This window comes from Phoxinus phoxinus (assembly GCF_949152265.1).
Source record: "Phoxinus phoxinus genome assembly, chromosome: 11".
Classification (NCBI taxonomy): Eukaryota; Metazoa; Chordata; class Actinopteri; order Cypriniformes; family Leuciscidae; genus Phoxinus; species Phoxinus phoxinus.
This window is the reverse complement of record NC_136886.1, coordinates 21,097,354-21,120,612: the sequence shown is the minus strand read 5'-3', so window position 1 is coordinate 21,120,612 and position 23,259 is coordinate 21,097,354. Positions and strand designations below refer to the sequence as shown.

At 39.1% G+C, this 23,259-nt stretch overlaps 2 protein-coding genes across 5 annotated transcripts in view; one reads left to right on the top strand and one right to left on the bottom strand.

The window, feature by feature from the left end:
• Nucleotides 1–8,848, top strand: part of dgke (diacylglycerol kinase, epsilon) — a gene marked incomplete at its 5' end in the record, with an annotated part of 17,986 nt that extends 9,138 nt beyond the window's left edge. Inside the window, 4 exons of the mRNA XM_079628435.1 lie at nucleotides 2,537–2,608; nucleotides 3,818–3,945; nucleotides 4,108–4,219; nucleotides 5,987–8,848. Coding sequence (XP_079484561.1) covers nucleotides 2,537–2,608; nucleotides 3,818–3,945; nucleotides 4,108–4,219; nucleotides 5,987–6,208 — 534 coding nt within the window. The 3' untranslated portion in view covers nucleotides 6,209–8,848. The remainder of the gene's footprint in view (nucleotides 1–2,536; nucleotides 2,609–3,817; nucleotides 3,946–4,107; nucleotides 4,220–5,986) is intronic.
• Nucleotides 8,844–23,259, bottom strand: trim25 (tripartite motif containing 25). 4 transcript variants are annotated; one of them, XM_079628431.1, is made up of 11 exons: nucleotides 22,139–23,259; nucleotides 16,767–16,862; nucleotides 16,333–16,566; nucleotides 13,085–13,253; nucleotides 12,940–12,966; nucleotides 12,704–12,796; nucleotides 12,541–12,606; nucleotides 12,398–12,457; nucleotides 12,064–12,168; nucleotides 11,217–11,276; nucleotides 8,845–10,932 (listed from the first exon to the last, which is right to left on the bottom strand). In XM_079628431.1, the coding sequence occupies exons 1-11, from the start codon at nucleotides 22,730–22,732 to the stop codon at nucleotides 10,400–10,402; spliced, it is 2,037 nt and encodes a 678-aa protein (XP_079484557.1). In that variant the 5' UTR covers nucleotides 22,733–23,259; the 3' UTR covers nucleotides 8,845–10,399. The 4 variants fall into 4 exon arrangements, with proteins under 4 accessions (XP_079484559.1, XP_079484560.1, XP_079484557.1 ...); XM_079628433.1 differs by lacking the exon at nucleotides 12,064–12,168 and having other exon boundaries at nucleotides 8,844–10,932; XM_079628432.1 differs by lacking the exon at nucleotides 12,940–12,966.

Sequence of the window (23,259 nt, the reverse complement as noted above, 5' to 3'; positions counted from 1 at the left end):
TTACTCTCAGCAGTGCTAACACCAAGCATTTTCCGATGACCGTATCAAGTCATGGGGCGGATTGCGACATGCACCATTCGAATCATCAGTCCAACGCATAAGCTGATGTCGGCACTTTAAAGGGTCATGAACCCCTATTATAGCAGCAGTCAGTTCTCACCACAGTTTTGAGAAATGCTACAAAAGTGGGTGTGGTGAGCTGCGGAGTGGAGGGGAAAGACTGACAACATGGCAACAGCTTCTGATTCAGATTTTATTTCACTCTCACTAAAAGTATCAAAGTTTTCCATTAAAGGGATAGTTCACTTTAAAATTAAAATTCTGTCATCATTTACTCACCCTCAAGTTGTTTCAAACCTGTATGAATTTATTTCTTCTGCTGAACACAAAGAAAGATATTTTGAAGAATGTCGGTAACCAAACAGTAGACAGTACCCATTGACTTCCATAGTATTTTTTTTCCTACTATGGAAGTCAATGGGTACAGACTACTGTTTGGTTACCGACATTCTTCAAAATATCTTCCTTTGTGTTCAGCAGAATAAATAAATTAATACAGGTTTGAAACAACTTGAGGGTGAGTAAATGATGACAGAATTTTAATTTTAAAGTGAACTATCCCTTTAATGCACGCTGCAAATTACCATTACAATCAACACAATATACAGATGGTTTTGTAAGCTCACTATAAATTACACAAATACATACAGTACATATGACAGCTGTAATTTAATACACAAATAAATGCACAGCCATTCACATTTTTTATTTGCATTTGAAAATATATATGAACACCCTGTTGCATCTTGGATAGCTTTTGAGACTTATTTTGCTGCGTTTTTATAAACCATTTGATAATTTAAAGGGCCGTAAAGACCGGTCACACTCACAGTGTTGATGAATTTCATTTGTGTTGAAGACTTAGAATTTATTGAAGAGAACATATGTGACGCAGAAACTCTTACAAAGCAAAAGCAAACACTCGTTTTTGATCCATTAATGCATCTCACTTACTGTTTGCGATCTCACAGTTTGAAGCGCCTGTAATAGGAAATCAATGTGTGCTGTCATGAATAATTAAGCAAGGCGTCTTCTCATAGGATAAGGACATGCAGTCTGATGAATAATTATGAAACACAGATGAGTCATCGATGTATTGTAGTTCAAGAAACCATTACATCCTGTGATGTTGACACAAAGGCAAATTTAAAACCGTCTCCATGGTGTGCAGGACGTATGCTTTACCTACAAGCCTTAAGGTGATCTGGCACAGATTTGATAGTAAAGCTGGAGCCTTTACTGAAGCCCTGTGAAAGATAGCTTCCTAGCGTCTCAACAGGGGGCATCTTCACATACCCCATACTCACATTACCCTCCACATTCAAATAATTTGAATGCTGAAAGGAAAAAATGCAGGTTCTTACATGATTTTCCCACCTCAGTGTGAAGATTAGGAAGAAATGGAAGGCTCACAGGGCAGGGACGATCATGGCCCACAAGGAAATGTGGGAGAAAAACCATGGGCGACTTCCCGTTTTTTTCAAACGGGAAGAAGCAGCAGCAGGGCTATCCACGGGGCGCAAAGCATTTGAAAAAAGCTTCTTGAAAAAAAATGACAAGCATGAGTGGAGCTTCCTTAACGTAAACTTGTCACAGTGAGGGCATCCATCAAGGGCTGAACACATGTGCTCCGCTCCAAGTCAGATGACGCAGAGCTCATGTAAGTCCTCAGGTGTAGGATAACGCCTTCACAGAGGAACACACTGTCTCGCTGCTCTCTATTGTTTACTTCACGCGCTTGCAAACAAATGGCTCTTGAAAACAAAAAAAGCTGGTAACCCAGGCACCCTTTTATACTCTCTGGCTTTCCACATGTGACATCATAGACTGCCATCTGCCAAAAATGATTGATGTTTGTTTACACAAGACTGGACATTCCCCATAGCATCAACACCAAGACACAGCTTCGAAGTTCCACTTCGAAAGGGAACTGAGAACATTTTATGATTCTGTAGTTGGATTATATATCCACAATTATATTAAAAAAACTATTTTATATAATGATTTATATTAACCGTTTTCAACTATTATGTACTAACATTTAAATACATTTTTGATACAATGCACTTATTGTGTACATGCATGGTATTTGTAGTTACTCTGTAGTTACATCTACAACTACAATGTAAACCCTTCCCCTAACCTTAAACCCAGCCTTAAACAAAACTATACCACCAAACCTGTCCCTAACATTAACCATATCTCACCTCAATAGCAGCAAAGGTGTTTTGCAATCTAACATGAAAACAGTAAGTGCATTATACCAAATATTTGTGATGTTTTAACACCAGTACATAGTAGTTAAAGACACCTACCTAATATAAAGTGGGCATATTATTTAATACTAATATGTCTTATTAGTAGGCCTACTACACAATTTATCCTGTATTAATCCACTGCTATGTTCTCCTTTTTCATTAAAAAGTGTTTTGTAAATGTATGGCTAATAGTACTACCAATTGTTTTTTCCCCATAGGCCGTGTACTTCCTCTATGGTACCAAAGATTGTTTAGTGCAAGAATGTAAAGATCTGGATAAGAAGATTGAGGTAAACATTTTAACTTGCTCCCTGAGAAGTTTTTTAGGCAAAGTGTTCTCTGATGGTTGCCTTTGATATTGTCATCATATGATTAGCATTTTCTCTGGAACTCTGTAGCCTTGACATTGACTTCCTACTACCTTACTGGCCCTGTCCCAAATGGCACACTTCATATGCACTTAAGGTCTTGTGGACTTACAATAGCTGCTGTGTGCGGCGTGTCCTTTAAGTCCACAAGACCATAGGCTATCCCATTTGTCATTGTAGTTGATATGCGCACTTTTGCCAAAGCAGCGTTACGTCACGAAAGTGCGGACTCATAGGAAGGCTGCTTTTTCTTACGGAACCATTTGGGACTGGGCCACTGTTGTGTCTTAAATAATGTTGTAATGATGAATAACCGTTTCAAACTCGATTAAAACTGATGATAAAAACTCGATTGAAATGTGATAATAGACTGGCATAATTATTAGACTCTTTACAAATAATAAGAATCTATTTCTAACAAACATTATCAAGCTCAATATATTGTTAATGTTTGTTACTGATTCCTGGTGTTCCTTTGAGTACAGAATTTTCCTTAAAGCTGCAGCTTATTTCTGTGCCATAGGAGAACCAAATGGGATTGTAAATATAATTACTTTCTAAACAGGTTTTCCAAACATTCCCCAATCTACCATTGTTCATACAAACAAGTTAAGATCCATCCTAAATGCAGAAATTGACACGAGTTGACTAAACAGTTTTGAAAAGCATCAGTGTTTACACTCATCTTACAGTATATACGAATGGCTTACTTATAGCCACATCTGCTCCGCACATTAATCATAAATAGGATAAATAGTTTTAATACCTAAAAAAACTTCATGCTTCAATTGTAATAATATCCATGGTGGGTGGTTTGTCAGCTATGAAGGTGAAAACAAAATGCAATTGTTGAGAATATGTGAAGGGAATATTTCTCTTCACATATTGAATACAGCATTAATGTGCTGTAACCACTAGACCACATCTCAGACCAAAAGTGCATTTTAAAGTAGCAATTGAAATAGAAGTAGCGACAGATCTTTTCCTCCATACTGTGATGTACATCCAAGTGAAATAGAAAACATATAGGGCTTTAACTAAATTATTAGTGAAGTCTTGCATTTACTGAACTGAATCGTTTTATCTAATAGATGTTCTAATGCTTGTTAATGCTTAATTGTGTCTCTTTAGCTGGAGCTGGATGGAGAGCAAGTGACTTTGCCCAATCTGGAGGGGATAATAGTGTGTAATATCGGCTACTGGGGTGGTGGTTGTAGACTGTGGGAGGGAATGGGAGATGAGCCTTATCCTCCAACACGGTGAGAATCCAGATGTCACTGTATTGTACACTTTAGAGACTCATAGTTTGACTTTGTGAACATAGGCTAAAATTAAATGAAACTTCATAGATCTGGATCACAGTAAGATGACTGGTTAAACATACTGTTGGTTTAATATTTTCTTTATTTTTCTTTCTTTAGTGTGGATGATGGCTTATTAGAGGTGGTGGGGGTATATGGCTCATTCCACTGTGCCCAGATCCAGGTGAAACTGGCCAATCCTGTGAGGCTGGGACAGGCACATACTGTACGGGTGAGACCATAAAAATGTTCTTTACTCATACAGCATTAATGTTGCTTAAGTGCGTGTGTACACTGCAATGGCAAAACTCCACTCAGGGCCACTCAAACTGCTACAACACCTTTGGGGAGTCTGTAGCGAGTGTTTTTAATCTATGTTTGTTTTCAGTACATGGCAAATATAATCATCATATATACAATACACGCTGTTACAGTGGGAAAGATGCAAGTTTTGTTTGCCGAAAAAAACAAACATCAATTTAATAAACGTTTTATAACAGCCAGTCTATTCACAATGAAAGCATCCAAACTTCAAAATGTATCGTATACAGGCCAGGGGTTGGACAATGAAACTGAAACACTGGCCAAGATATTGTTGGAAGTTTCACGCCTATATATGCTTGGTCTGGTGGCCAAGCTTCACTGATTTTATATTTCATCAGTAAGAGCAGAGTGTGATCGAGAGATATTGTATCCAGGGTAATGTCAGCATACAACCAGTCAAGACAAACCACATCCAACAGGAGTAACTGTCGACGCAAGAGAAAGCTGTCTGAAAAGGATGTCCAGGTCCTAATCCAGATTGTATCGATAAAATATAAAACCACGGCTGCCCAACTGCAGAATTAAATGCGTACCTCGACTCTCCTGTTTCCACCAAAACTGTTTGTCAGGAGCTCCACAGAATCAATATCATGGTCACATTGGTCAGGCTGCTATAGACAAAACCTTCACTCACTTGTGCCAATGCCCAATGTTGGTTACATTGGTGCCAACAGTGCAAATCTTGGGACAATGCGAAACATGTATTGTTGTCTGATGAGTCCACCTTCACTGTCTTTCCCAAATCCTTGGGACGGTGCGGAGAAGCCCCAAAGAGGCTTAACACCCGCACTGATACTACCTAGAGTGAAGCATGGGGTTGGATCAGTGATGGTTTGGGCTGCAATATCATGGTATTCTCTACTGTGTCTTATGGGCACCACTGCTAAGGACTACCAAACCATTCTGGAGGACCATGTGCACCTTGGTTCAAACATTGTACCCTGAAGGGGGTGCCGTGTAGCAGCATGATTATGCACCAATACACACAGCAAGACCTGTGACAGAATGGTTTGATGAACATGAAAGTGCAATTGAACATCTCCCATGGTTTACACAGTCGCAAGATCTAAATATTTTTGAGCCATTTTGGAGGAGAGAGTTGGAAAAACGTTTTCCTCCACCAGCATCACATAGTGTCCTTGATACTGTTCTGGAAGAAGAATGGCTTAAACTCCCTCTGGCCACTGTGAAGGACTTGTTATATCTGTAATTCCCAAGACGAATTGATGCTGCATTGGTCACAAAAGGAGGCCCTACACCATACTAATAAATTATTGTGGTCTAAAACCAGGAGTTTCAGTTTCATTGTCCAACCCCTGTATGGAACAACTGCAAAACCTACAATAGACGGACGTAACTACATAAACCTCACAGCTACTTACTGCCGTCCGACATTGTCTGGTCCTCATTTGCATAAAGTTGAGCCTTTCTCAACTTTTTTATGCTCTCTGAAGCTCTCAGTGCTTTCTCTGGTCCGCTGTCAATCCCACAAGCCTCCGCACAAACATGTTGCTCAACACCCATAGGAATTAATTGAAAACGCCTGCTCTGCTCGCTCTGTGCCAGTGGACACAAGCACTATTAGTAATTTTCATTCTGTGTCATATACACCTATTCTGTCCAACAACAAACAGAAAGATGAAAACATGATTATCCTTTTGCTTCTTTGTGGTAGCTGGTATTGAAGAGTTCTCGGATGCCAATGCAGGTGGATGGAGAGCCGTGGGCGCAGGGTCCATGCACCATCACCATTACCCATAAGACCCAAGCTCTCATGCTGTACCACAGTGCAGAACAAACAGATGATGACGACTCCAGCACCTCAGAGACTGAAGAACCCTCAGCTGATCGCAATGACACCGCCAGCAACACACGGGAAACCGTGTCAGAGTCTTAGTAAGGATATAATCGCTCAGTCTGTGCTATTTCCTCCCCAGAAAGTTAGCACAGCATGAACAGAAGAAACCCTGATACTGATAAGTGTCTGATGTCATAGTCGTAAACGTACATAATGTGCATGTGCTACTCTAGTAATAACATCTGCAGTGGTTATTCCTGAGAGTTTTAAAGTTTCTTTCTCTCTCAAGCATTAGGCAGCCCCCTCTAATCTCAGCCCCGAAGTACTTAAACTGTCCACAAGAGGTCTGTCTCTGTTGAAGCATCTGTTTGTTGTACATACACACAAATGTACAACAACCAAGTGTACATATTTTTTTTTTTCTCACAGGTTACCCGGAAGCTCTAAGTTGCTAAGATTTTAGTCATTAATAGTCCAAAATGGAATCATATTTAGCTGTAAGCAGAGCTCAGGCAATCGAAAAATGTTGTCCAATGGAGAATGTTGCAACCAAAGCTGCTTAGACATGAATGTCTTGCACTGATCGTGAGTGCCATAGGCCTGTGAATATACAACTCGCTGCAGAAAGTCGTGTATTTGAGTTGTATAAGTTAAGCTGTGCAATATTTTTGCTTGGTTTCTTCTTTTTCGTTACTTCTTTTGTGAAACAAATCTGCACTGCTTTAATCTAGAGTAGATTGTGGAAGAATGTGCCATTGATATCTTATTATTTTAAGTATTCCATACGTGTTATTGGGTTTGTTTATGAAATGGCAGTAAATTGTTTCAAAGCACTGGATTAAGAAACCATTCTTTATTTTCTTTTTCCCCTCAGTGTGACGTTTTTTTTTGTTTTGTTTTTTGCATATGCTGATTATCAGATATTTTATGTTTGTTTTCTCTCAGTTTTCTGTAGAGATATCTTAGCTTTTTATGCATCTGTTTGTGTGCGAAAAAAAACTAACTTCATGGTGGCGCATAAAGAGATTAACTTTGCATAGAATATGACCATTCTAATAGGATTATTTTATTCCTCTCTTCCAAGTCTTTCTCGTTTCAGTACAATAGTAGCTTCCCCTCCCTTCATCACCTGATCTTTTGATGACTTAGGGTCAGTTTCATGACATCAAGTCCCATTTGATGAGTCAACAATGATTTGCACAGTTGTGACAAACAGCTTTTGTGTGAGTCATGCTCAAGCGATCTTTAGTATCAGTGATATTCTTGAGAAATTAAGACCGTATGGAAAAGAATAATAGCTGTAGGAGTGGTAATGACATCATGAGTTATATATCTCTATCTCTATTTATGACTCTGATAAAGCGCTCAAGCACATGACGGTCAGGAAAACATTGCTGTAAACTTGATACATCTGAGGTTTTGCTGATGTAATGTATTGTATAATCATCATTTTACTTCACTTCATAGGTCATTTAATATTCAAAGTAAGGAAAATGAAAATGGCAGCCATTTTTCAAAGATAATTGTGAAGGAGATTTAGATACTTTGGAAGCTGAAATGTTTACAAGAGTGTTACCAAAAATGTTACTGTATATTTCCTTTTTCTTCAGTAAAGATTGATTTTTTTCCCCCCTGTTAAATTATGTCCATTCAGTTGTGCATTGACATGTAGACTGCTGTATTAGTCTTATTAAAACAAGTTCAGTAATGTCTGAAAACCTTAGGAAAGAATAAAATCTAAATTGCAATCTGTATGTTTATTATTTAGTGTCAAGGAAAATGTATTTTGAAATTACATGTTGTAACTACTTTTTCCCATAATGTTTATGTGTATAAATACTGAAGCAGTGGTTGTGATGAAAATCTCTTTAGAACTGTATATTTACACTTTCTAATTGTTGTTTTGTTTCCTGAAGACGCCTGTAATGTTACTAAAACTAGACACTGTTTACACATGTATGCTCTAAATGTGTCAAAGGAGTTCGAAACAGGAATATTATTCTCAGTGGGAATATGAATGACTTCTCATTTTAATCATTTGGGAGTGTTATATTTGGATTCACTGTATTGCTATATCACCCTGTAGCCCAAGACTGGTTGCCCATTGAAGCTAAGCAGGGTTGAGCCTGGTCAGTACCTGGATGGGAGACCTCCTGGGGAAACCAGGTTGCTGCTGGAAGAGGTGTTAGTGAAGCCAGCAACGGGGTGCTCACCCTGTGGTCTGTGTGGGTCCAAACCCATGGGGTATAGTGATGGGGACACTATACTGTCAAAAAGCAGTCCTTCGAATGAGACGTTAAACGAGGTCCTGACTTCCGGTGGTTTTTAAAAATCCCTTAAAAATAAGCTGGTGTGTGGTGGGTGTTCTGGTGCAATATGGCGCATTATCCAGGTGGATGCTGCACACATTGATGGTGGTTGAGGAGACCCCCCCTCTGTGTAAAGCACTTTGTGTGCCAAAGCGCTATATAAATGTAATTAATTATTATTATTGAATATTGAAGGCTGGGATATTTTGCACTGACTTCTATATGCTAGAAACATGACATGGTTGACACCCATGGCTTATGGCTTGTATTTCAAATGCAAATAAAGCATAGTTTTGATCTGTAGCTTCTCCTGGCAATGTGTTTAATGTGGGCTTGTTTGTATCTTTGTTGTGAATCAAATTACAAGTTGGTGATGATTAAGCTAAATCATGTATTTAAAGTTAATTAAAACATAACGATTTTTTTGCTTAAAGATTTTGTTTTTATTATTATTATTATTGGACATTGTACTGTTCAGCACTGAAAACAAAATGAGCTGCACAAACGAACAATCACCATTTCAGTAGCAGGATCAAGTCATTCCACAATATCACAACAAGTGTCATAAATACAACAGACATTGAGAGAAAGAATACATCTACTACACAATATTAAATGTACTAAATGTAAATGAGACATGGGTATGTTCATGCCTTTATTACCATTCTGATATTGTACTTTATGTATATTTTTTCCCACTTTGAAGAAGATCTAAACTATTTTCACATATTTTATTCATATTTAATTATTTTACATGCCATATTAACCACAATTTTAATATTGCATAAATCAAACAATATATGCTTCACTATAGAACTTCCTGAGCTATTCTTGTAGAAAAACTGACATTTCCTTACTGCAAAGTGAACTCTGTTTTTATTTCTTGAAACACTTAAAAACAGTTTGACTGGAGTAAGCCAGGATACTTTGGTCAGGAACCAAGACAACTATCTGGAGCTCACTGGCAATGGACTTTGCCCATGTGATAAAACCAACAAATGTCAGGAGTAATCATTTCATGAAGTTAAACACTTAAACCAATTCACAACTAAAATCTGCAACTTAACAGAATTCAGAGAACAATAAATGTCAGTTGCAAACCACATATGTACACTGAATTTACCCCTTAATGTATCGAGGACGTATGACTATTATGGCTTTTTGTAATACTCGATTCTGGTTGACACTCTGGTGAGGTTTATTTAGCAATAATGACAGTTTGATTGTATTAGCCTTCAGATACCAATCCATCCATCTATCAATCAAAATAGTTTTGGTCAATATTAAAAGATATTAATGAACATTTATGGACTACAACATATGCTTTATGAAGTCTGTACAATCCCAACATACTAAAATTTGAATAAAAAATGTAATATGACAACCCTGGCTTGATCGTCTGCCATGGTCCTTTGAAAGACACCCCATATTCTAACCATATAATAAAACATACCAAGTTCATAATAATAAAAAAAATAGATGGAAAGTTCCCCCATAAATGAAAGTGCTGTATTCATTTACTCGCCCTTGTGATTTCCTTTCATTCAACAGAAATTAAGATTTATTTTTTACTTATAATATACTCAGATAATTTTTGTCCATCGATTTAAAGTCAAAGCAACCTTCAAGCTAGCTTTAAACATTTCATAAAGACATTGTAAAAGTAATCCATATAAATCAAGCAGTTTAATCCAAGTGTTTAGAAATTATCACTTTGTATGCTGAACATATTTAATTTAGGATGTTATTCACATATAAACAAACCAACACACACAGTATCTAATATGATCAACAGCAGCTCAATCGTGCTTACTTGATGCACAAGAACAAGCCTCATTAGTTCAAACGTTGCTTGCTTTGAGGGTTGTGATGTGAGAACAATCCTCACTGGATGTTTTTATAAACTTGAAGCTTGTGTGGACTTTCAATGGATGAACAAAATGATGAGAGAATAAAGGTGAACAGTTCACCTCATACAGTTTCAGTTGGTGAGCTTGCACAGAGACACAGAAGAACCATTTGAGAAGATCCAGAAAGCTGGATAAACAGCCTCAGTGAAGGGGAAGACGAATGTGTGGAAGGGGAAGGACCGGTCCTGCACATTATAGAGAGTTGCGCTTCCCTGATCGCAGTCCAGCAGGATGCCCACACGGCTTGGGTTGGGATTTGCCAACACCGTCTCGATGCTGTTGTGCCATGCGGAAAGCTTCACATTAAACCACTCCACACACCAGGATTCTGCATTACGCCCCAGGCGGCTAGCAGGACCCTTGCGGTCAATTCTTCCGTATGCAAGGCCCAATCCACAGAAGTTGTTACTGCTCATTTTGATCTCCCAGTAATGGCGGCCCTGAGAGAACCCCTTTGTGCAGAGCACCTGGGAACAGACAGAAAAGCGAAGGGGAATATCTGGATAGTGAGCGGGGTCATCCGAGACTGTCGCTTTGGTGTTGTTTTCAGACAGGGAAATCCGCTTGTGAGCTGTTCTGACATCAAAATTGAGGATAGTGCCATCTAGACAAGAGAAACACACAAGCACATAAATGTGATTATCACATAAGGTGATGAAGATGGACAATTGGATAAAATATTAAGGCATGGTTTCACAGGCAGGGCTTAGATTAAGCCAGGATTAGAAAAAAAAAAAAAACATTACTGGTGTCCATCTTGAGCAAAAACAATGGAACTAATATATTTTAAGATATGTCAGTGAAAGTTGCTTTCAGTTCAAACATGCATTTTAGTCTGGGACTAGGCTTGAGTCTTGTCTGTGAAACAGTGAGAAACTATCTACTCACATTTAAGAAGTTCACTCCTTTTAACAAAGTTTTGCGCAGCTGGTGAATTAAGAGGTTGAGCTGTAAAGAGATAAAGAAGAAATAAAAATCTTTCAGCAACTACTAAAGAATTGACTCCAGAATGAAAGGTTTAGTCATTTTATACATGCATTATTATAACAAATCCAACCAATCAGAGGTGCATTTCCCAACAGCATTGTTACCCAAATATGATTGTAATTTTCGGTGTTCAATTATTTGCCATTTCCTGAAACCAGATTTTTAACGAACATTTGAAAACACATTGCACACGTGTGTAGTTAGAACTACAGCTCTCGACCTGTGATAGTGAAGTAGTCCTAATGAGCCATGTTCGTTATAGAGAAATTACATTGTGAAAAAAGCTGCTGATTAAATGAACTGCATATATAAAACAATAATTGTTCATGCAAATTAACTATATTAATTTGACTAATCGCTAATTAGCAGAAGTTAACTTATTACACCACCTGTGCTTGACTTCAACAACAGTCCTATATTTTTGGTTTAAATGATGGAGGTGTGATCATGTTACAACAGTTTTTTTTTGGATACATTTGTGACTAGCTAATTCATTTCTCCAATAATGCATACTTAATAGTGAGTTATGTCTTTGTACAGGAAACGAACCCCTGGGAGATTCAATAAAATAATACATATAAATTGAATAATGGTCTGATATATTTCTATTGATTAATTCATTGATTGATTGATTGCTTTTAGAGTAGAATCTAAAGTCTATTCTGGAATTACAATGAGGAGCACAGACTCCTTACAGAAAAGATTACATTTAGAAGGGGAAATTTTAACAAGAACTTTTCCCACATACGCATGTATACGTCAAGTATGTCTACAGTTTTAGGTGTGAAGTCAATCAAGTTCTCCATGCTTTTGGAGAAAGCAGGATTTATTCCTTTAGGGGGATTCCTGGATCCTGGCAAAGAAGATATATGTAATGTTAGAAACATTTCAAAGAAATACTCATTTGATCCACATTCCTTTTCAGAAAAAAATATGAGAATATCTCTGTGAACCATAAGATACTAACAAAGGCTTTTCCAGTCCAATCACTAGGTGTGAATATGTTCTACACACATAACGCTAATCAGACGAACCGTAATAGACAGTCGTAAAACAATGAAAATATGGAGGTCAGAGCTTACTGTTTGACTTCTGGTCTTTACGGTCTTTGTGCTCTTTGAGCTCTTTATTAGGATTCTTGTCTATTAGGAAAAAGAAACAATGAGAGAAAGGTGTAAATATATATATATATATATTATTTATAGAGTATATGCACTTGACTTACTTTTCTGTTTAGCTCCTAGAGCCTTGGTTTTGGGAGCACCGGCTGGGCTGGCCAAACTCATACGTGCTGAAATATGTCGAGAGAATAATGAAAGAATAGTGATGGATGGAAGTACTCAATCAGGAAAAACAGCCCATTCACTTGTAAAGGAGTAACAACTTACACATATCTTGGCTCACAGAAAAATCTCTTTGATACTCTCTTGGATGTGGCAGGAGTGGATTTTGCAGGAGTGCAGGAATTGGGAATTGGTTTCCTAGAGGATTAGAGGACTAGTTCACATCTCCTGCCAGCAGCTTTACTAACATACAATCAGGCAACATAATCATTTGTATAAACATGTTTTCATGTGATTATGTCCCAGATTTCCACACCAATCATTTCAAAAGACAATCTCACCTGAACCAAGAACAGATCTTTCAAACCCTGTAAAAACATGTATGTCAGAACTCTAAGCATGCACTATGATGTTGCTGTATTCTTGAACTTACGGCAAACATGAAAACAAGCTGCACATTTTATACAAGCTCCCACACTAACACACCTGGTTTAAGTGCAAAGATTCTGTTCTCTGCTGGCTGCTCCATTAATTTGGTGATCCATTCCTTCAGTGCAACTGCAGAGGAATGGTAAGCTACCACCTCTTTACTTTCCACAGTCATGCGAGGGATATAGGGCTCAAAATTGACCACTGAGGGCAAATCCACAGAGGCCTGTGACAGAGAATGGGAAATTCAAGAATCCAAATACACAAGCGGCATCAAACAACATCCAGGTTAGGTATAAAACTAAACGAATAGGTATAAAAAAAAGTGTGAGAGCTCATGTTTCATTTTCTTGAATTAACAAGCAGGCTCTTACACTGGGCTTCACAAATATGCCCCACCCCACAAGATTTGATTATATACAGTTGTAATTGAACTGATTCAATCCCAATTGCAAATCAGGTTTATTGGCAATATTTTGACTTTCAGCTGTTTGCGATGGACAAATCAAACAAAAATAATTGAAATAGATCAACACAGCAAATGTTTCAAGTTGTTTCCCCCAATTCAACTGAAAATGCAACTTTTAATGACTTATGCAGTCTCAAAATTATTCAACCCCCTGAATTGAATCCATCACACCAATACAAATCAGCAAAACAGGGGTTGTCTCAAGCACAGCTGATCAAGGGCTTCATTATATGCACTAGGTGTGCTTGAGCTAGAACACAAAAATCTGAACAGGCAAGGTTGAGTGTCACGTTTGACTGCATGTTAGAAATATGGCTAAGTCAAAAGAATGGTCCAAAAAGTTGAGATGTCGTTATCGCCCTTCATAAAACAAGGAACAGGATACAAAAAGATAGCAAAGGCACTAAATGTTCCTGGAGACACCGTTGGAAGCATAGTTTGCGAGTTCAAAGTTTTCATAGGGGTGGCCAGATGGGGCCACTTAAAATCTTGGGGTGGCACACCAAAACTATAAACCATAATTTCAGAATTGTATTCTACTGTTGTAGTAAACCGGCCTGAAGAAAACTATCAGAAAGACTTAAGCAAACTCCTACTGATATACTTTGGTTTATTGTGTTATATTTATCGGACAGTGCATCAGGTTGCATGAATTTCTTAAATGAAATAACAGAGTTCACAAGCAGGTTAATACATACACACACTCCATTTCATCATTGCAAATAACACATATGACTCGACTGACAGAACTAGGAACTAACAGACACATGAAGTAAACTTGTGTGTAGTTTATAAAGTCCAACCTTGCACTTGAAAACAATCTAAACTCTGTTTTTATGACGCAGCTCTTATTGATGCGACTTACCAGCAGCGAGAGATGTGAGACTCTGCTGGTGGTGACGTAGCACCGCCCGCAATATCACGCACACAAATGCGAGTGACGCAACAGCCAATGTCGAGTTTTCCCAATTAATGCATGAATTTAACAGCATTATTTAAACTCCGTTACACATATACATGCACCAGCTAACGACGTTAGCTAGGTAACTCTTGTCAAAACGTGTCAAAGACACATCAAAAAGCTGCTGTAACAGTATACTGTAACCATTTGGCACTTAAAAAGCACATGTCACAACACATAATTCCCCGTCTTCTTTTACTAAAGAATATTTTTGACTTATTTATTTACCGGTAGTCTTCGTCTTCTTTCTTAACTTCTTTTGAAATTGTTGACCGACGGGCACGCGCTGAGCTGTTGCTGTCTGAGCGCGCAACAGCGGCATGTACGGAGGGGCGGGGGAGGGGCGGGCTACTGTGTGCGATCGAAAGTCTAGAGCGGCTTGCCAGCCTGGCTGTGCATTAGGGATGAAATGCATAACTGATGCTACTAAAATTTATACTGGCCATTGGGGTGGCCAGTGGGGTGGCCAGGAGTCGACCAGGGGTGGCCACCCCCTGGTGGCACCAGTGCCCCCGGACAGCACGCCAAATACGCATAACCATTTACTCTCTGATCATTCGTAAGTGTGAACTCGTGAATGAGAGAATGTAGTTCGTTAATAATGATTTATCATATCCACCTGCGACCCACCCGAAATTAATCAGAATGTTATTTTTATTACTTGACATATTTACTGTTTTACTTATTTTTTGGGGTCTACATTGGGTTGTTTCAGCAGTGTAAAGTGTAACAAATATCGGATACGGGTCACTTTTAAAAGATGATGTAAGCGGGTCGTCAAAAAAAATCGGATATAGTCTGTAAATCGGAATTGGGCATTAAGACCTGCAGTGTAAATGCAGCCTTAGTTGCAACAGGCACTTAGGTTTCAGCTTACACAGTAAAGCGCATACTAAACGCATGCAGTTTCCATTCCAGAACTCCAAGACGTACACCAAAAGCACAAGAAAAGTCAGCTCCAACTTTCTCAAAATCATATAAATAAGCCATTGAAGTTTTGATATTCTTTTTTGTGGAGCGATGAAACAAAACTGGAACTTTTCAGCCCTATGGATCAGTGGTATGTCCGGAGAAAGAGGAATGAAGCATATGCTGGAAAGAAGACTGCCTAGAGTTAAGCATGGTGATGGCTCGGTGATGCTCTGGGGCTGCTTTGCATTAACTGGCACTGGAATCCTGCAGTATGTGGAAGGCTAGATGGATTCATTGAAGTATCAGAAAATCCTAGGAGAAAACACCATGTCGTCAGTGAGGAAGCTAAAGCTTGGGCATCTATGGACCTTCCAACAGTGCAATGATCCCAAGCATACCTCAAATTCCACCAAGGTTTGGTTGCAGAAGAAGTCCTGGAAGATTCTACAGTGGCCATCACTGACTTGATCCCCATATAAAATCTCTGGTGGAATTTGAAGGTGGCAGATGCAGGCCGCAAACCCAAGAATATTACTGAACTGGAGGCCATTGCTCATGAGGAATAAGCTAAGATTCCTCAGAAATGCTGCCAGAAGCTGGTGTCTGGTTATATATCTCATTTGCAGCAGGTCATAACAGCAAACGGATGTTCTACTAAGTACTAAAGATGCTTGCCATGAAGAGGTTGAATATTTTGAGACTGTTGAAGTCATTAAAATTTGCATTTTCAGTTGAATTTGGGAAAACCACTTGAAGCATTTGTTGTGTTGAGCTATTTCAATTACTTTTGTTTTATTTGTTCATTGCAAACAGCTGAAAGTCTGTAAATCTTTGCCAATAAACCTGATTTATAATAAATAAATACATATTGTATTTGCATTGGTTGAATAGTTTCGATTACAACTGTACAAATAAGAGTTATAAAGCAGAAAAGTTTTAATTTAAAATAATACTGTGGATCACCTTTAAGAATGTGAGGGATTGCGACTGGTCCAACAGTATGTTGATCTCAGATTTGGTCCTATTCATCTTGTCGACGTTCTCATTAAATTTCTTCATCAAGGAGACCAGTTTGCTCTGACCTTTCTCCTGTTCCTTATCAATAGCAAGCATTGCCTCTTTCTCATCACGGTCGATCGCTTCTCTGATCTGCCTGTATTCTACCTCAAGAATACGTTTGCGGGTTGTAGCTAATTCCTGGGAAAGCAACACCAAAGAAAATGTAAGCCCAAAGTCAAAAACTCCATGTTCCATGGAGCTCCTGACGTTTGAGATGCATGGATGGAGTGTAATTCATGATGGTAAGTAAAGGGACATGCGCATCTTGAATCCTATCATCTTACATCAGAATTAGTCTGTCTGATTCTGCTGATACCCAAATATTTTTTTTTACTAACCTTAAATTTGGTTTGTTGCTCCTTCATCTGTGTGATAACCTGCTGATTCTTGTCAGTTTTGTCTTCAAGGATGTTGAGCTTGTCAGTCAGGTCAGTCTAAAATATTTTCAAGAATAAAAGGACAAAAAGTATTTTAGAGAATCCCGTCATTGCTGAATGATTCAGACCACACAATCCAACGTTTACATGTCAAATAATATATATATATTTCTGTTGTTTGTGCAAATTAACTAGCCTATATTAATTTGACATTAAAGATACAATATGTAAACATTTGCGCCGCTAGGGGTCGCTAACCTCTTACAATAACAAAGGCGTAGGTTGATGACGCAACATTTCCTGCTGAATTATGGAACTTGTCATCAAGCCGATGGATCTAATAATGTTTATGGATGAGTTAATACATTAATGTTTTTATCATGACTGAGGTATGAAGCAGGGTTCATATGGGTTTTATGATTGCTGATAAAAGACATAAGTTATCAGCGTCCCGCAAGCCTCGCGGATATAAAGGAATACGGACATTTCATTCTACCGAACTAGTTACTAGCCTACCCGCAAGTGCAGAAATACTACTCACACAGGTCAGTTTATTTGACGAATTAAACTTGTGAGGTAACGCAGCGCTGTTTCACTTGGTCTACTCACTATCACACTAAACTGCATTTGATTGTGGTGAAAGTCATAATATTATTCTATGTGTTCGTTTGTTTGGCTATATGAGACTAGCAGTAAGCTAGATCAACATTAGAATAAACATACAGATCATATTCTAACATTTCATGTTGAACTATATAACATGGATTAGTTTTATGAACATTTGCTCACCTCACCTGTCTAATAAAGTACATGTAAGAGCTCTGTCAAGTCAAAGTTTGTCACGGACGTGGAGCTCTTGGCGTCTCGAAAATGCCACGCTGATAATGATCCTCGTTTTAGTTCTCCTTTTTTTCCCAAAAGTCTGTTTGCCATGCATGGTCCATAATGTTTGAACGAAACAATAACAGCGTGCAGCTTGACGTTGTACTACGCAGTTGTCCAAGTCTGTCGCCATGGTTATTATGGCAGTAGGCCTACTCCCCATACTCTCTATGGTACTACCGAGTACTACGAGCAGAAACCAGGGATAACGCGGATATTGGGTCATTGATTTTTCCGGGACGGACCATTATTTAAAAATGGAATTTCTCTGAAATGAAAAATCTTTGTGACCTTTTGGGATATTGTAAGTACACAACAGCAGGAAATATATCACACTGTGCAACTGATTTTTGGATATTTTATTACAAAAATCTTACATATTGTATCTTTAAAGGTGCATTAAGCAACTTTTCATGTTAAAAATACCCGTTTTCTAACCCATACATGCTTAAACAATTGCCTGATGGGCTGAATGAGCCCTTCTCTGATCACTGAGATTGTCTCTATAATCCTGTAAAGTAAAATAAATAAGAGGGATTTGGGCCGGAATTTGAGACTGGGCGTGACGTCATGCGCGTTCACGGCACGCTCACATAGCTATGTCTGGCAGGTTTGTGTATTCGCCGGCATTCTCCGTAGAAGATGGATTGTAAGAGACCTGCTTGTAGTTCATTTCAAACACCAACGCAAACTCCACGTAAGATAAAAAAAAGAAAACTTTTGTCTAGTGCGTGCACATCTCTGGCTGCAGTTTCGCTTGCCGCCAGAGGTGGCATAGTTCTGCAAAAACTCAGAATATTGCGCTATGCACCTTTAAAGGAACACTCCGACTTTTTGGGACTTTAGGCTATTCAACTTATCCCCCAGAGTTAGATAAGTCCATACCTTTTTCATCTCCGTGCGTGCTATAAGTCTGTTTGACGCACCCACCGCTAGCCTAGCTTAGCACAAAGACTGGATGTAAATGGTTGCAGCTAGCATACTAATCCAAATAAGTGACAAAATAACGCAAACATTTTCCTATTTACATGTTGTGATTTGTATAGTCACAGAGTGTACAAAAAACAAAGTCATATGAGACACAGACATATTTTAACCGTATAAATACTGGGAACTATATTCTCTGAAGGCGAAGCACTGCTACTTGGGCGGAGTGATAACCGCAGCACCTGAGACGCGCTCTGAACGAACTCTCTGCTGCTCCTCACCACGGCGCGTCTCAGGTGCTGCGGTTATCACTCCGCCCAAGTAGCAGTGCTTCGCCTTCAGAGAATATAGTTCCCAGTATTTATACGGTTAAAATATGTCTGTGTCTCATATGACTTTGTTTTTGGTATGTATGGACTTATCTAACTCTGGGGGATAAGGTGAATAGGCTAAAGTCCCAAAAAGTCGGAGTGTTCCTTTAAAGTCAATTCTAAAAAAAAATCTAAATACATTGTAAATGTTAGAAATGTATTGCTAAAACACATTATCAAGACTGTGAACTGTGAAGTAGGCTCCTGAATTGTGGAGTTAGACCGTTAAACAGTTTTTCACTGTTGCTGTGTTCTGGATTTTTTGGGCGGGGCTAAAACGGTGGCTCGATGACGCACTGCCCCTGAGCTCCTGACCCTGCTCCTACTGTCGATGACGCACTGGAGCCACTGAGGCTGGCCCCTCCTCTAACAATAGAGCACATTCGCATCAGTTCGCCGCTCAATCGCGAGTTACTGTCAGTACTTTTAGTTACTACAGGCTGCAGCCTACAGTTTGCTAGCTAGCTATGCCTTCATCACGGAAATGCGTATTACCTGGATGCGATCACTTACAAAACAGATCGCTTATTTAAATTTCCGAAAAACTACCATATCAAGAAGAAGTGGATTAATTTTGTGAAGAGCCACCTTGATTGAGAGCTGAGGATCACCACCAACACCCGCCTCTGTAGTGATCATTTTACACAGGATAGTTCTATAAACTTTCGTCGGAGACAACTGGGGTGCTTCTCAATATCCCTCCTCGTCTCCTCGCTCCTCCGTCCTCCATCCTATGCCCGGAAACCGATCGAGCTCAGCCATCTTGAAGGACATCTCAATTCTCTAATTGCACCGTGAGGAGGCGAGGATCGATGAGTGAGGAGGCTTCCAGAGGAGCTATGAGCGAGGATACACTGGTGTATCCTATGTGGAAGTGTTTTATTGACTAAACGTGACGCACGTGTAAATTCTCCTCCCCCTTCACATCGGTCACAATAATTTTATAGTTATATAATTTTATTGCAGTTTATATAAACCGCACGTCACATATTTCAACAGGGTATCTTGCTTTATTATTATTTATTATGAATTTCTTAAATAACCAAACTTCAACAACATAAGGAGGACGGATCTTTTGAGCGCTGCTGATGACGCTGTGATGTGACGCTCGAGTGATCAAGTATTCCAATGTATAAAAAAGCTTTCATTCGATTCCTCCATCCTCATTTTCTTTTCTTGCAGCCTTCCCTCGTGTCCTACAGGGGGTGGACGCAAGGGAAGGAAATGAGGATGCACAAATAAGAATTTGAGAAGCACCCCTGGGATTCACTGATAATCCGCTGTTACTGGTGAATGGGGCCGAACCGACTATCTCCCGCCTCGGCCTTCCTCCCGTCCCGAAAGCAGTATGACCTAATATCAACGTCAGCAGCTTTCCTGCGAGTGTGCGTGGTTTCAGCGCAGCCAGCAGACACACCCCCTGCGTTTGAGAGCAGAGAATACTGCTAATTTTTTCAAGATTTTGATAGCTTATTTTATTTACTTGGTGGCTTTTTTTATCATTCAAATTTGGCTGGGTGGCTAATAATATTTTTTTTCTGTGGTGAGAGAAACTCAGAAGACTTTACAGGGACTTTAATTGCTTTCTTGAACTGATTAGCAGACGTTATTACACCACCTGCGTTTGATGTCACAAAACATTTGTGACTAGAGAGTTAAAGGTTGCATCAGCGATTTCAGGCCCAAAAATAAATGATCACATTCATCTAATCTTTCCTAAAAAATCCGCTAGCTGCCCGCCTCATAAGCAGGCCATCAAAAACGTGTCTCTGTAGGCAGCCTCGGCTCTGAGATCTGCACACAAAAACAAATGGTTTCACCAACCACTCAAAACCAAAATAAACAGTGTTCCAACCTATCACCGACAGGGTGATGTGAGGTTTTGCGCTCGTGCACGGCTGCACGCGAAGTCGGAGCTGAAGAAGAAGCCGTGTCTTGGAATAAACACGATGGTATTCCCTCGCCCTAATCCTCCTCCTCCTCCTCTTGGGGATTGACTCAACCATGTTCAATTTCTCTTGTTCATTGATTGGTTGGAACACTGTTTATTTTGGTTTTGTGTGGTTGGTGAAACCATTTTGAACTGAGAAAAGGGAGTGAACTGTCAAAACCAGTGAACTGAAGTTTACATAAAAGCTAAAAAGCTTTACAAAAGTTTGTTTTGGTCATCAAATTAAATTGCCTGAGCAGCATTCCAATAGTCCTAATACTTAGGCCTAGTAGCCTATAACAGCGCTGCAATTACTGACATACATGTGACATGACTTAGAAATGAATTTACAGAATTCATATTGAAATGCTTATGTCAGTGTACGCAGGTGCGCCAGCCTAATAATCCGATTATAATCCGACTAGGCTATAGCACTGTCGGAATAAAAAAAGTCACATGTAAACCATGTCAATCGGAATAAACTGGCCAAAATAAACGTGGACACTTTTTGTTTCAATTGCAATGAAATCATTCCAATTGATAAATCCGACGTGTTTACATGAATGCCAAATAAAGTTATCGGGTTGATGTCAAGTCACCTTTATTTAAATACTGGTGAAACCAGAAAAATGTAAATATCATGCAAAAGTTCATTTATTTCAGTAATTCAGTCATTCTTAAAAGGTGAAACTAATATATTATATAGACTCATTACATGCAAAGTGAGATATTTCAAGCCTTTTTTTTTGTTATAATTTTGATGATTATGGCTTACAGCTATGAAAACCTTTTCACAATATTCTAATTTTGAATTTGGGGTTTTCATAAACTGTCATAAGTCAAAATCACAATGATAACAAATAAAGGCTTGAAATATCTCACTTTGCATGTAATGATTCTATATAGCCTACGTTTCACCTTTTAAGTAGAATTGTTGAAATAAATGAACTTTTGCACGATATTCAAATTTTTCTAGTTTCACCTGTATAGTGCTTTTTAGAATAGATTGTTTCAAAGCAGCTTACAGTGATAACAGGAAATTAATGTAACAAATATTGTTTTGTTTGTACAGCAGATCTAGAAGCAAGTCATTGTCCCGAATGAAACCAAATGTATCAAGTAAACGTACAGCAGCACTAACATTACTTAAGTAAAATCACTTTTAATGTTTATCTATCATTAAATAATATATATTTCCAAATAAATTTAAAGATGGGCCCAACCTTTTGCTTAAAGCGCCGATCATCTGCGGTGATGAACTCACAGCCTTTATGGACGCCCTGCAGACAGTTGCTGCAGATACAGCTCTGGTGCTGAACGCAGTAGAACTCCATCAGTTTGCCATGATCGGAACAGAGACGCTCCATTAGATCTGGCAGCGGGTCAGACAGCTGATGCGCCCGGAAAACGGCATTCTCCCGGTGAGGCCTGACATGATCCTCACAATATGACGCCATACAAGTCAGACAAGTTTTGACCGCTTTGGCTTCCATGCAGCTGTCACATTTTATTTCATCTGGATCTTTCTTTTTCGCCTCAAATGGTTCCTTAACGGGTTCAGGGACACCCGCTTTTATTCTATAGGCATCCAGCACCGCGCTGAGGACGGTGTTCTTCTTGAGTTCTGGTTTACTGCTGAAAGCCATTCGGCATTGAGGGCAGGACAGTGGTGATATCCTGTCTTTCCATGTCGCTTCGAGACAACTGGCGCAGAAACTGTGTCCACAGATTAAACTCACCGGGTTCTCGAAAAGACATAAACAAATGCTGCATGTCAACTCGTCTTCGAGCCCAAGTAAAGACATATTTTCCGCCATTGTGAGACGTCGAGGGAACAGCGATCACTGACGACAAACAACTACCTACTTAGTGGGCGCGGCGACGGCAGCAGAGAAACGAAACTTAAATGCCTTGTTGTCAAGGTCCAGAGAGCAAGCCTACACGCATGCTCAGTATCAACAGTTCGTGCTCATCAGTTCTCTCAGCACAAAATAGTTCAGTGTCATGTTAGAGTAACGTAACAAACCGGCATATTGATTAAAGTTCGAGTTGGTACAGTCGGGCAAGTCCGAAAGTGAGTAACTTTTGAGTTGAGGATCAGCGCTGACTCAACGATTTAGATTTGGTGAACTGTTTTGACCAGTTCACTAAAAAGATCCGGTTCAAAAGAACGATTCGTTTAAGAAGCGGCCATCACGATATATTATGCATTACCAGCCTGCTACTTTCAGATGTTCTAATATTTGGGGGATAGCATGGAAATTTGTTTTAATACTGTCTGTGCACAATGTTTATTTATTTATTATTAATAAATATTTTGCGTGAAGGTACTATCATGTTCTTC

Excerpts from the sequence above, each read along its gene's own strand:
- trim25 (XM_079628431.1), bottom strand. The coding sequence starts at position 22,732 with ATGGCGGAAAATATGTCTTTACTTGGGCTCGAAGACGAGTTGACATGC. Across the intron at positions 16,567-16,766 it reads AGCAACAAACCAAATTTAAG|GAATTAGCTACAACCCGCAA; the intron begins GTTAGTAAAAAA and ends TTGCTTTCCCAG. Across the intron at positions 12,458-12,540 it reads TCTAGGAGCTAAACAGAAAA|ACAAGAATCCTAATAAAGAG; the intron begins GTAAGTCAAGTG and ends TTTTCCTAATAG.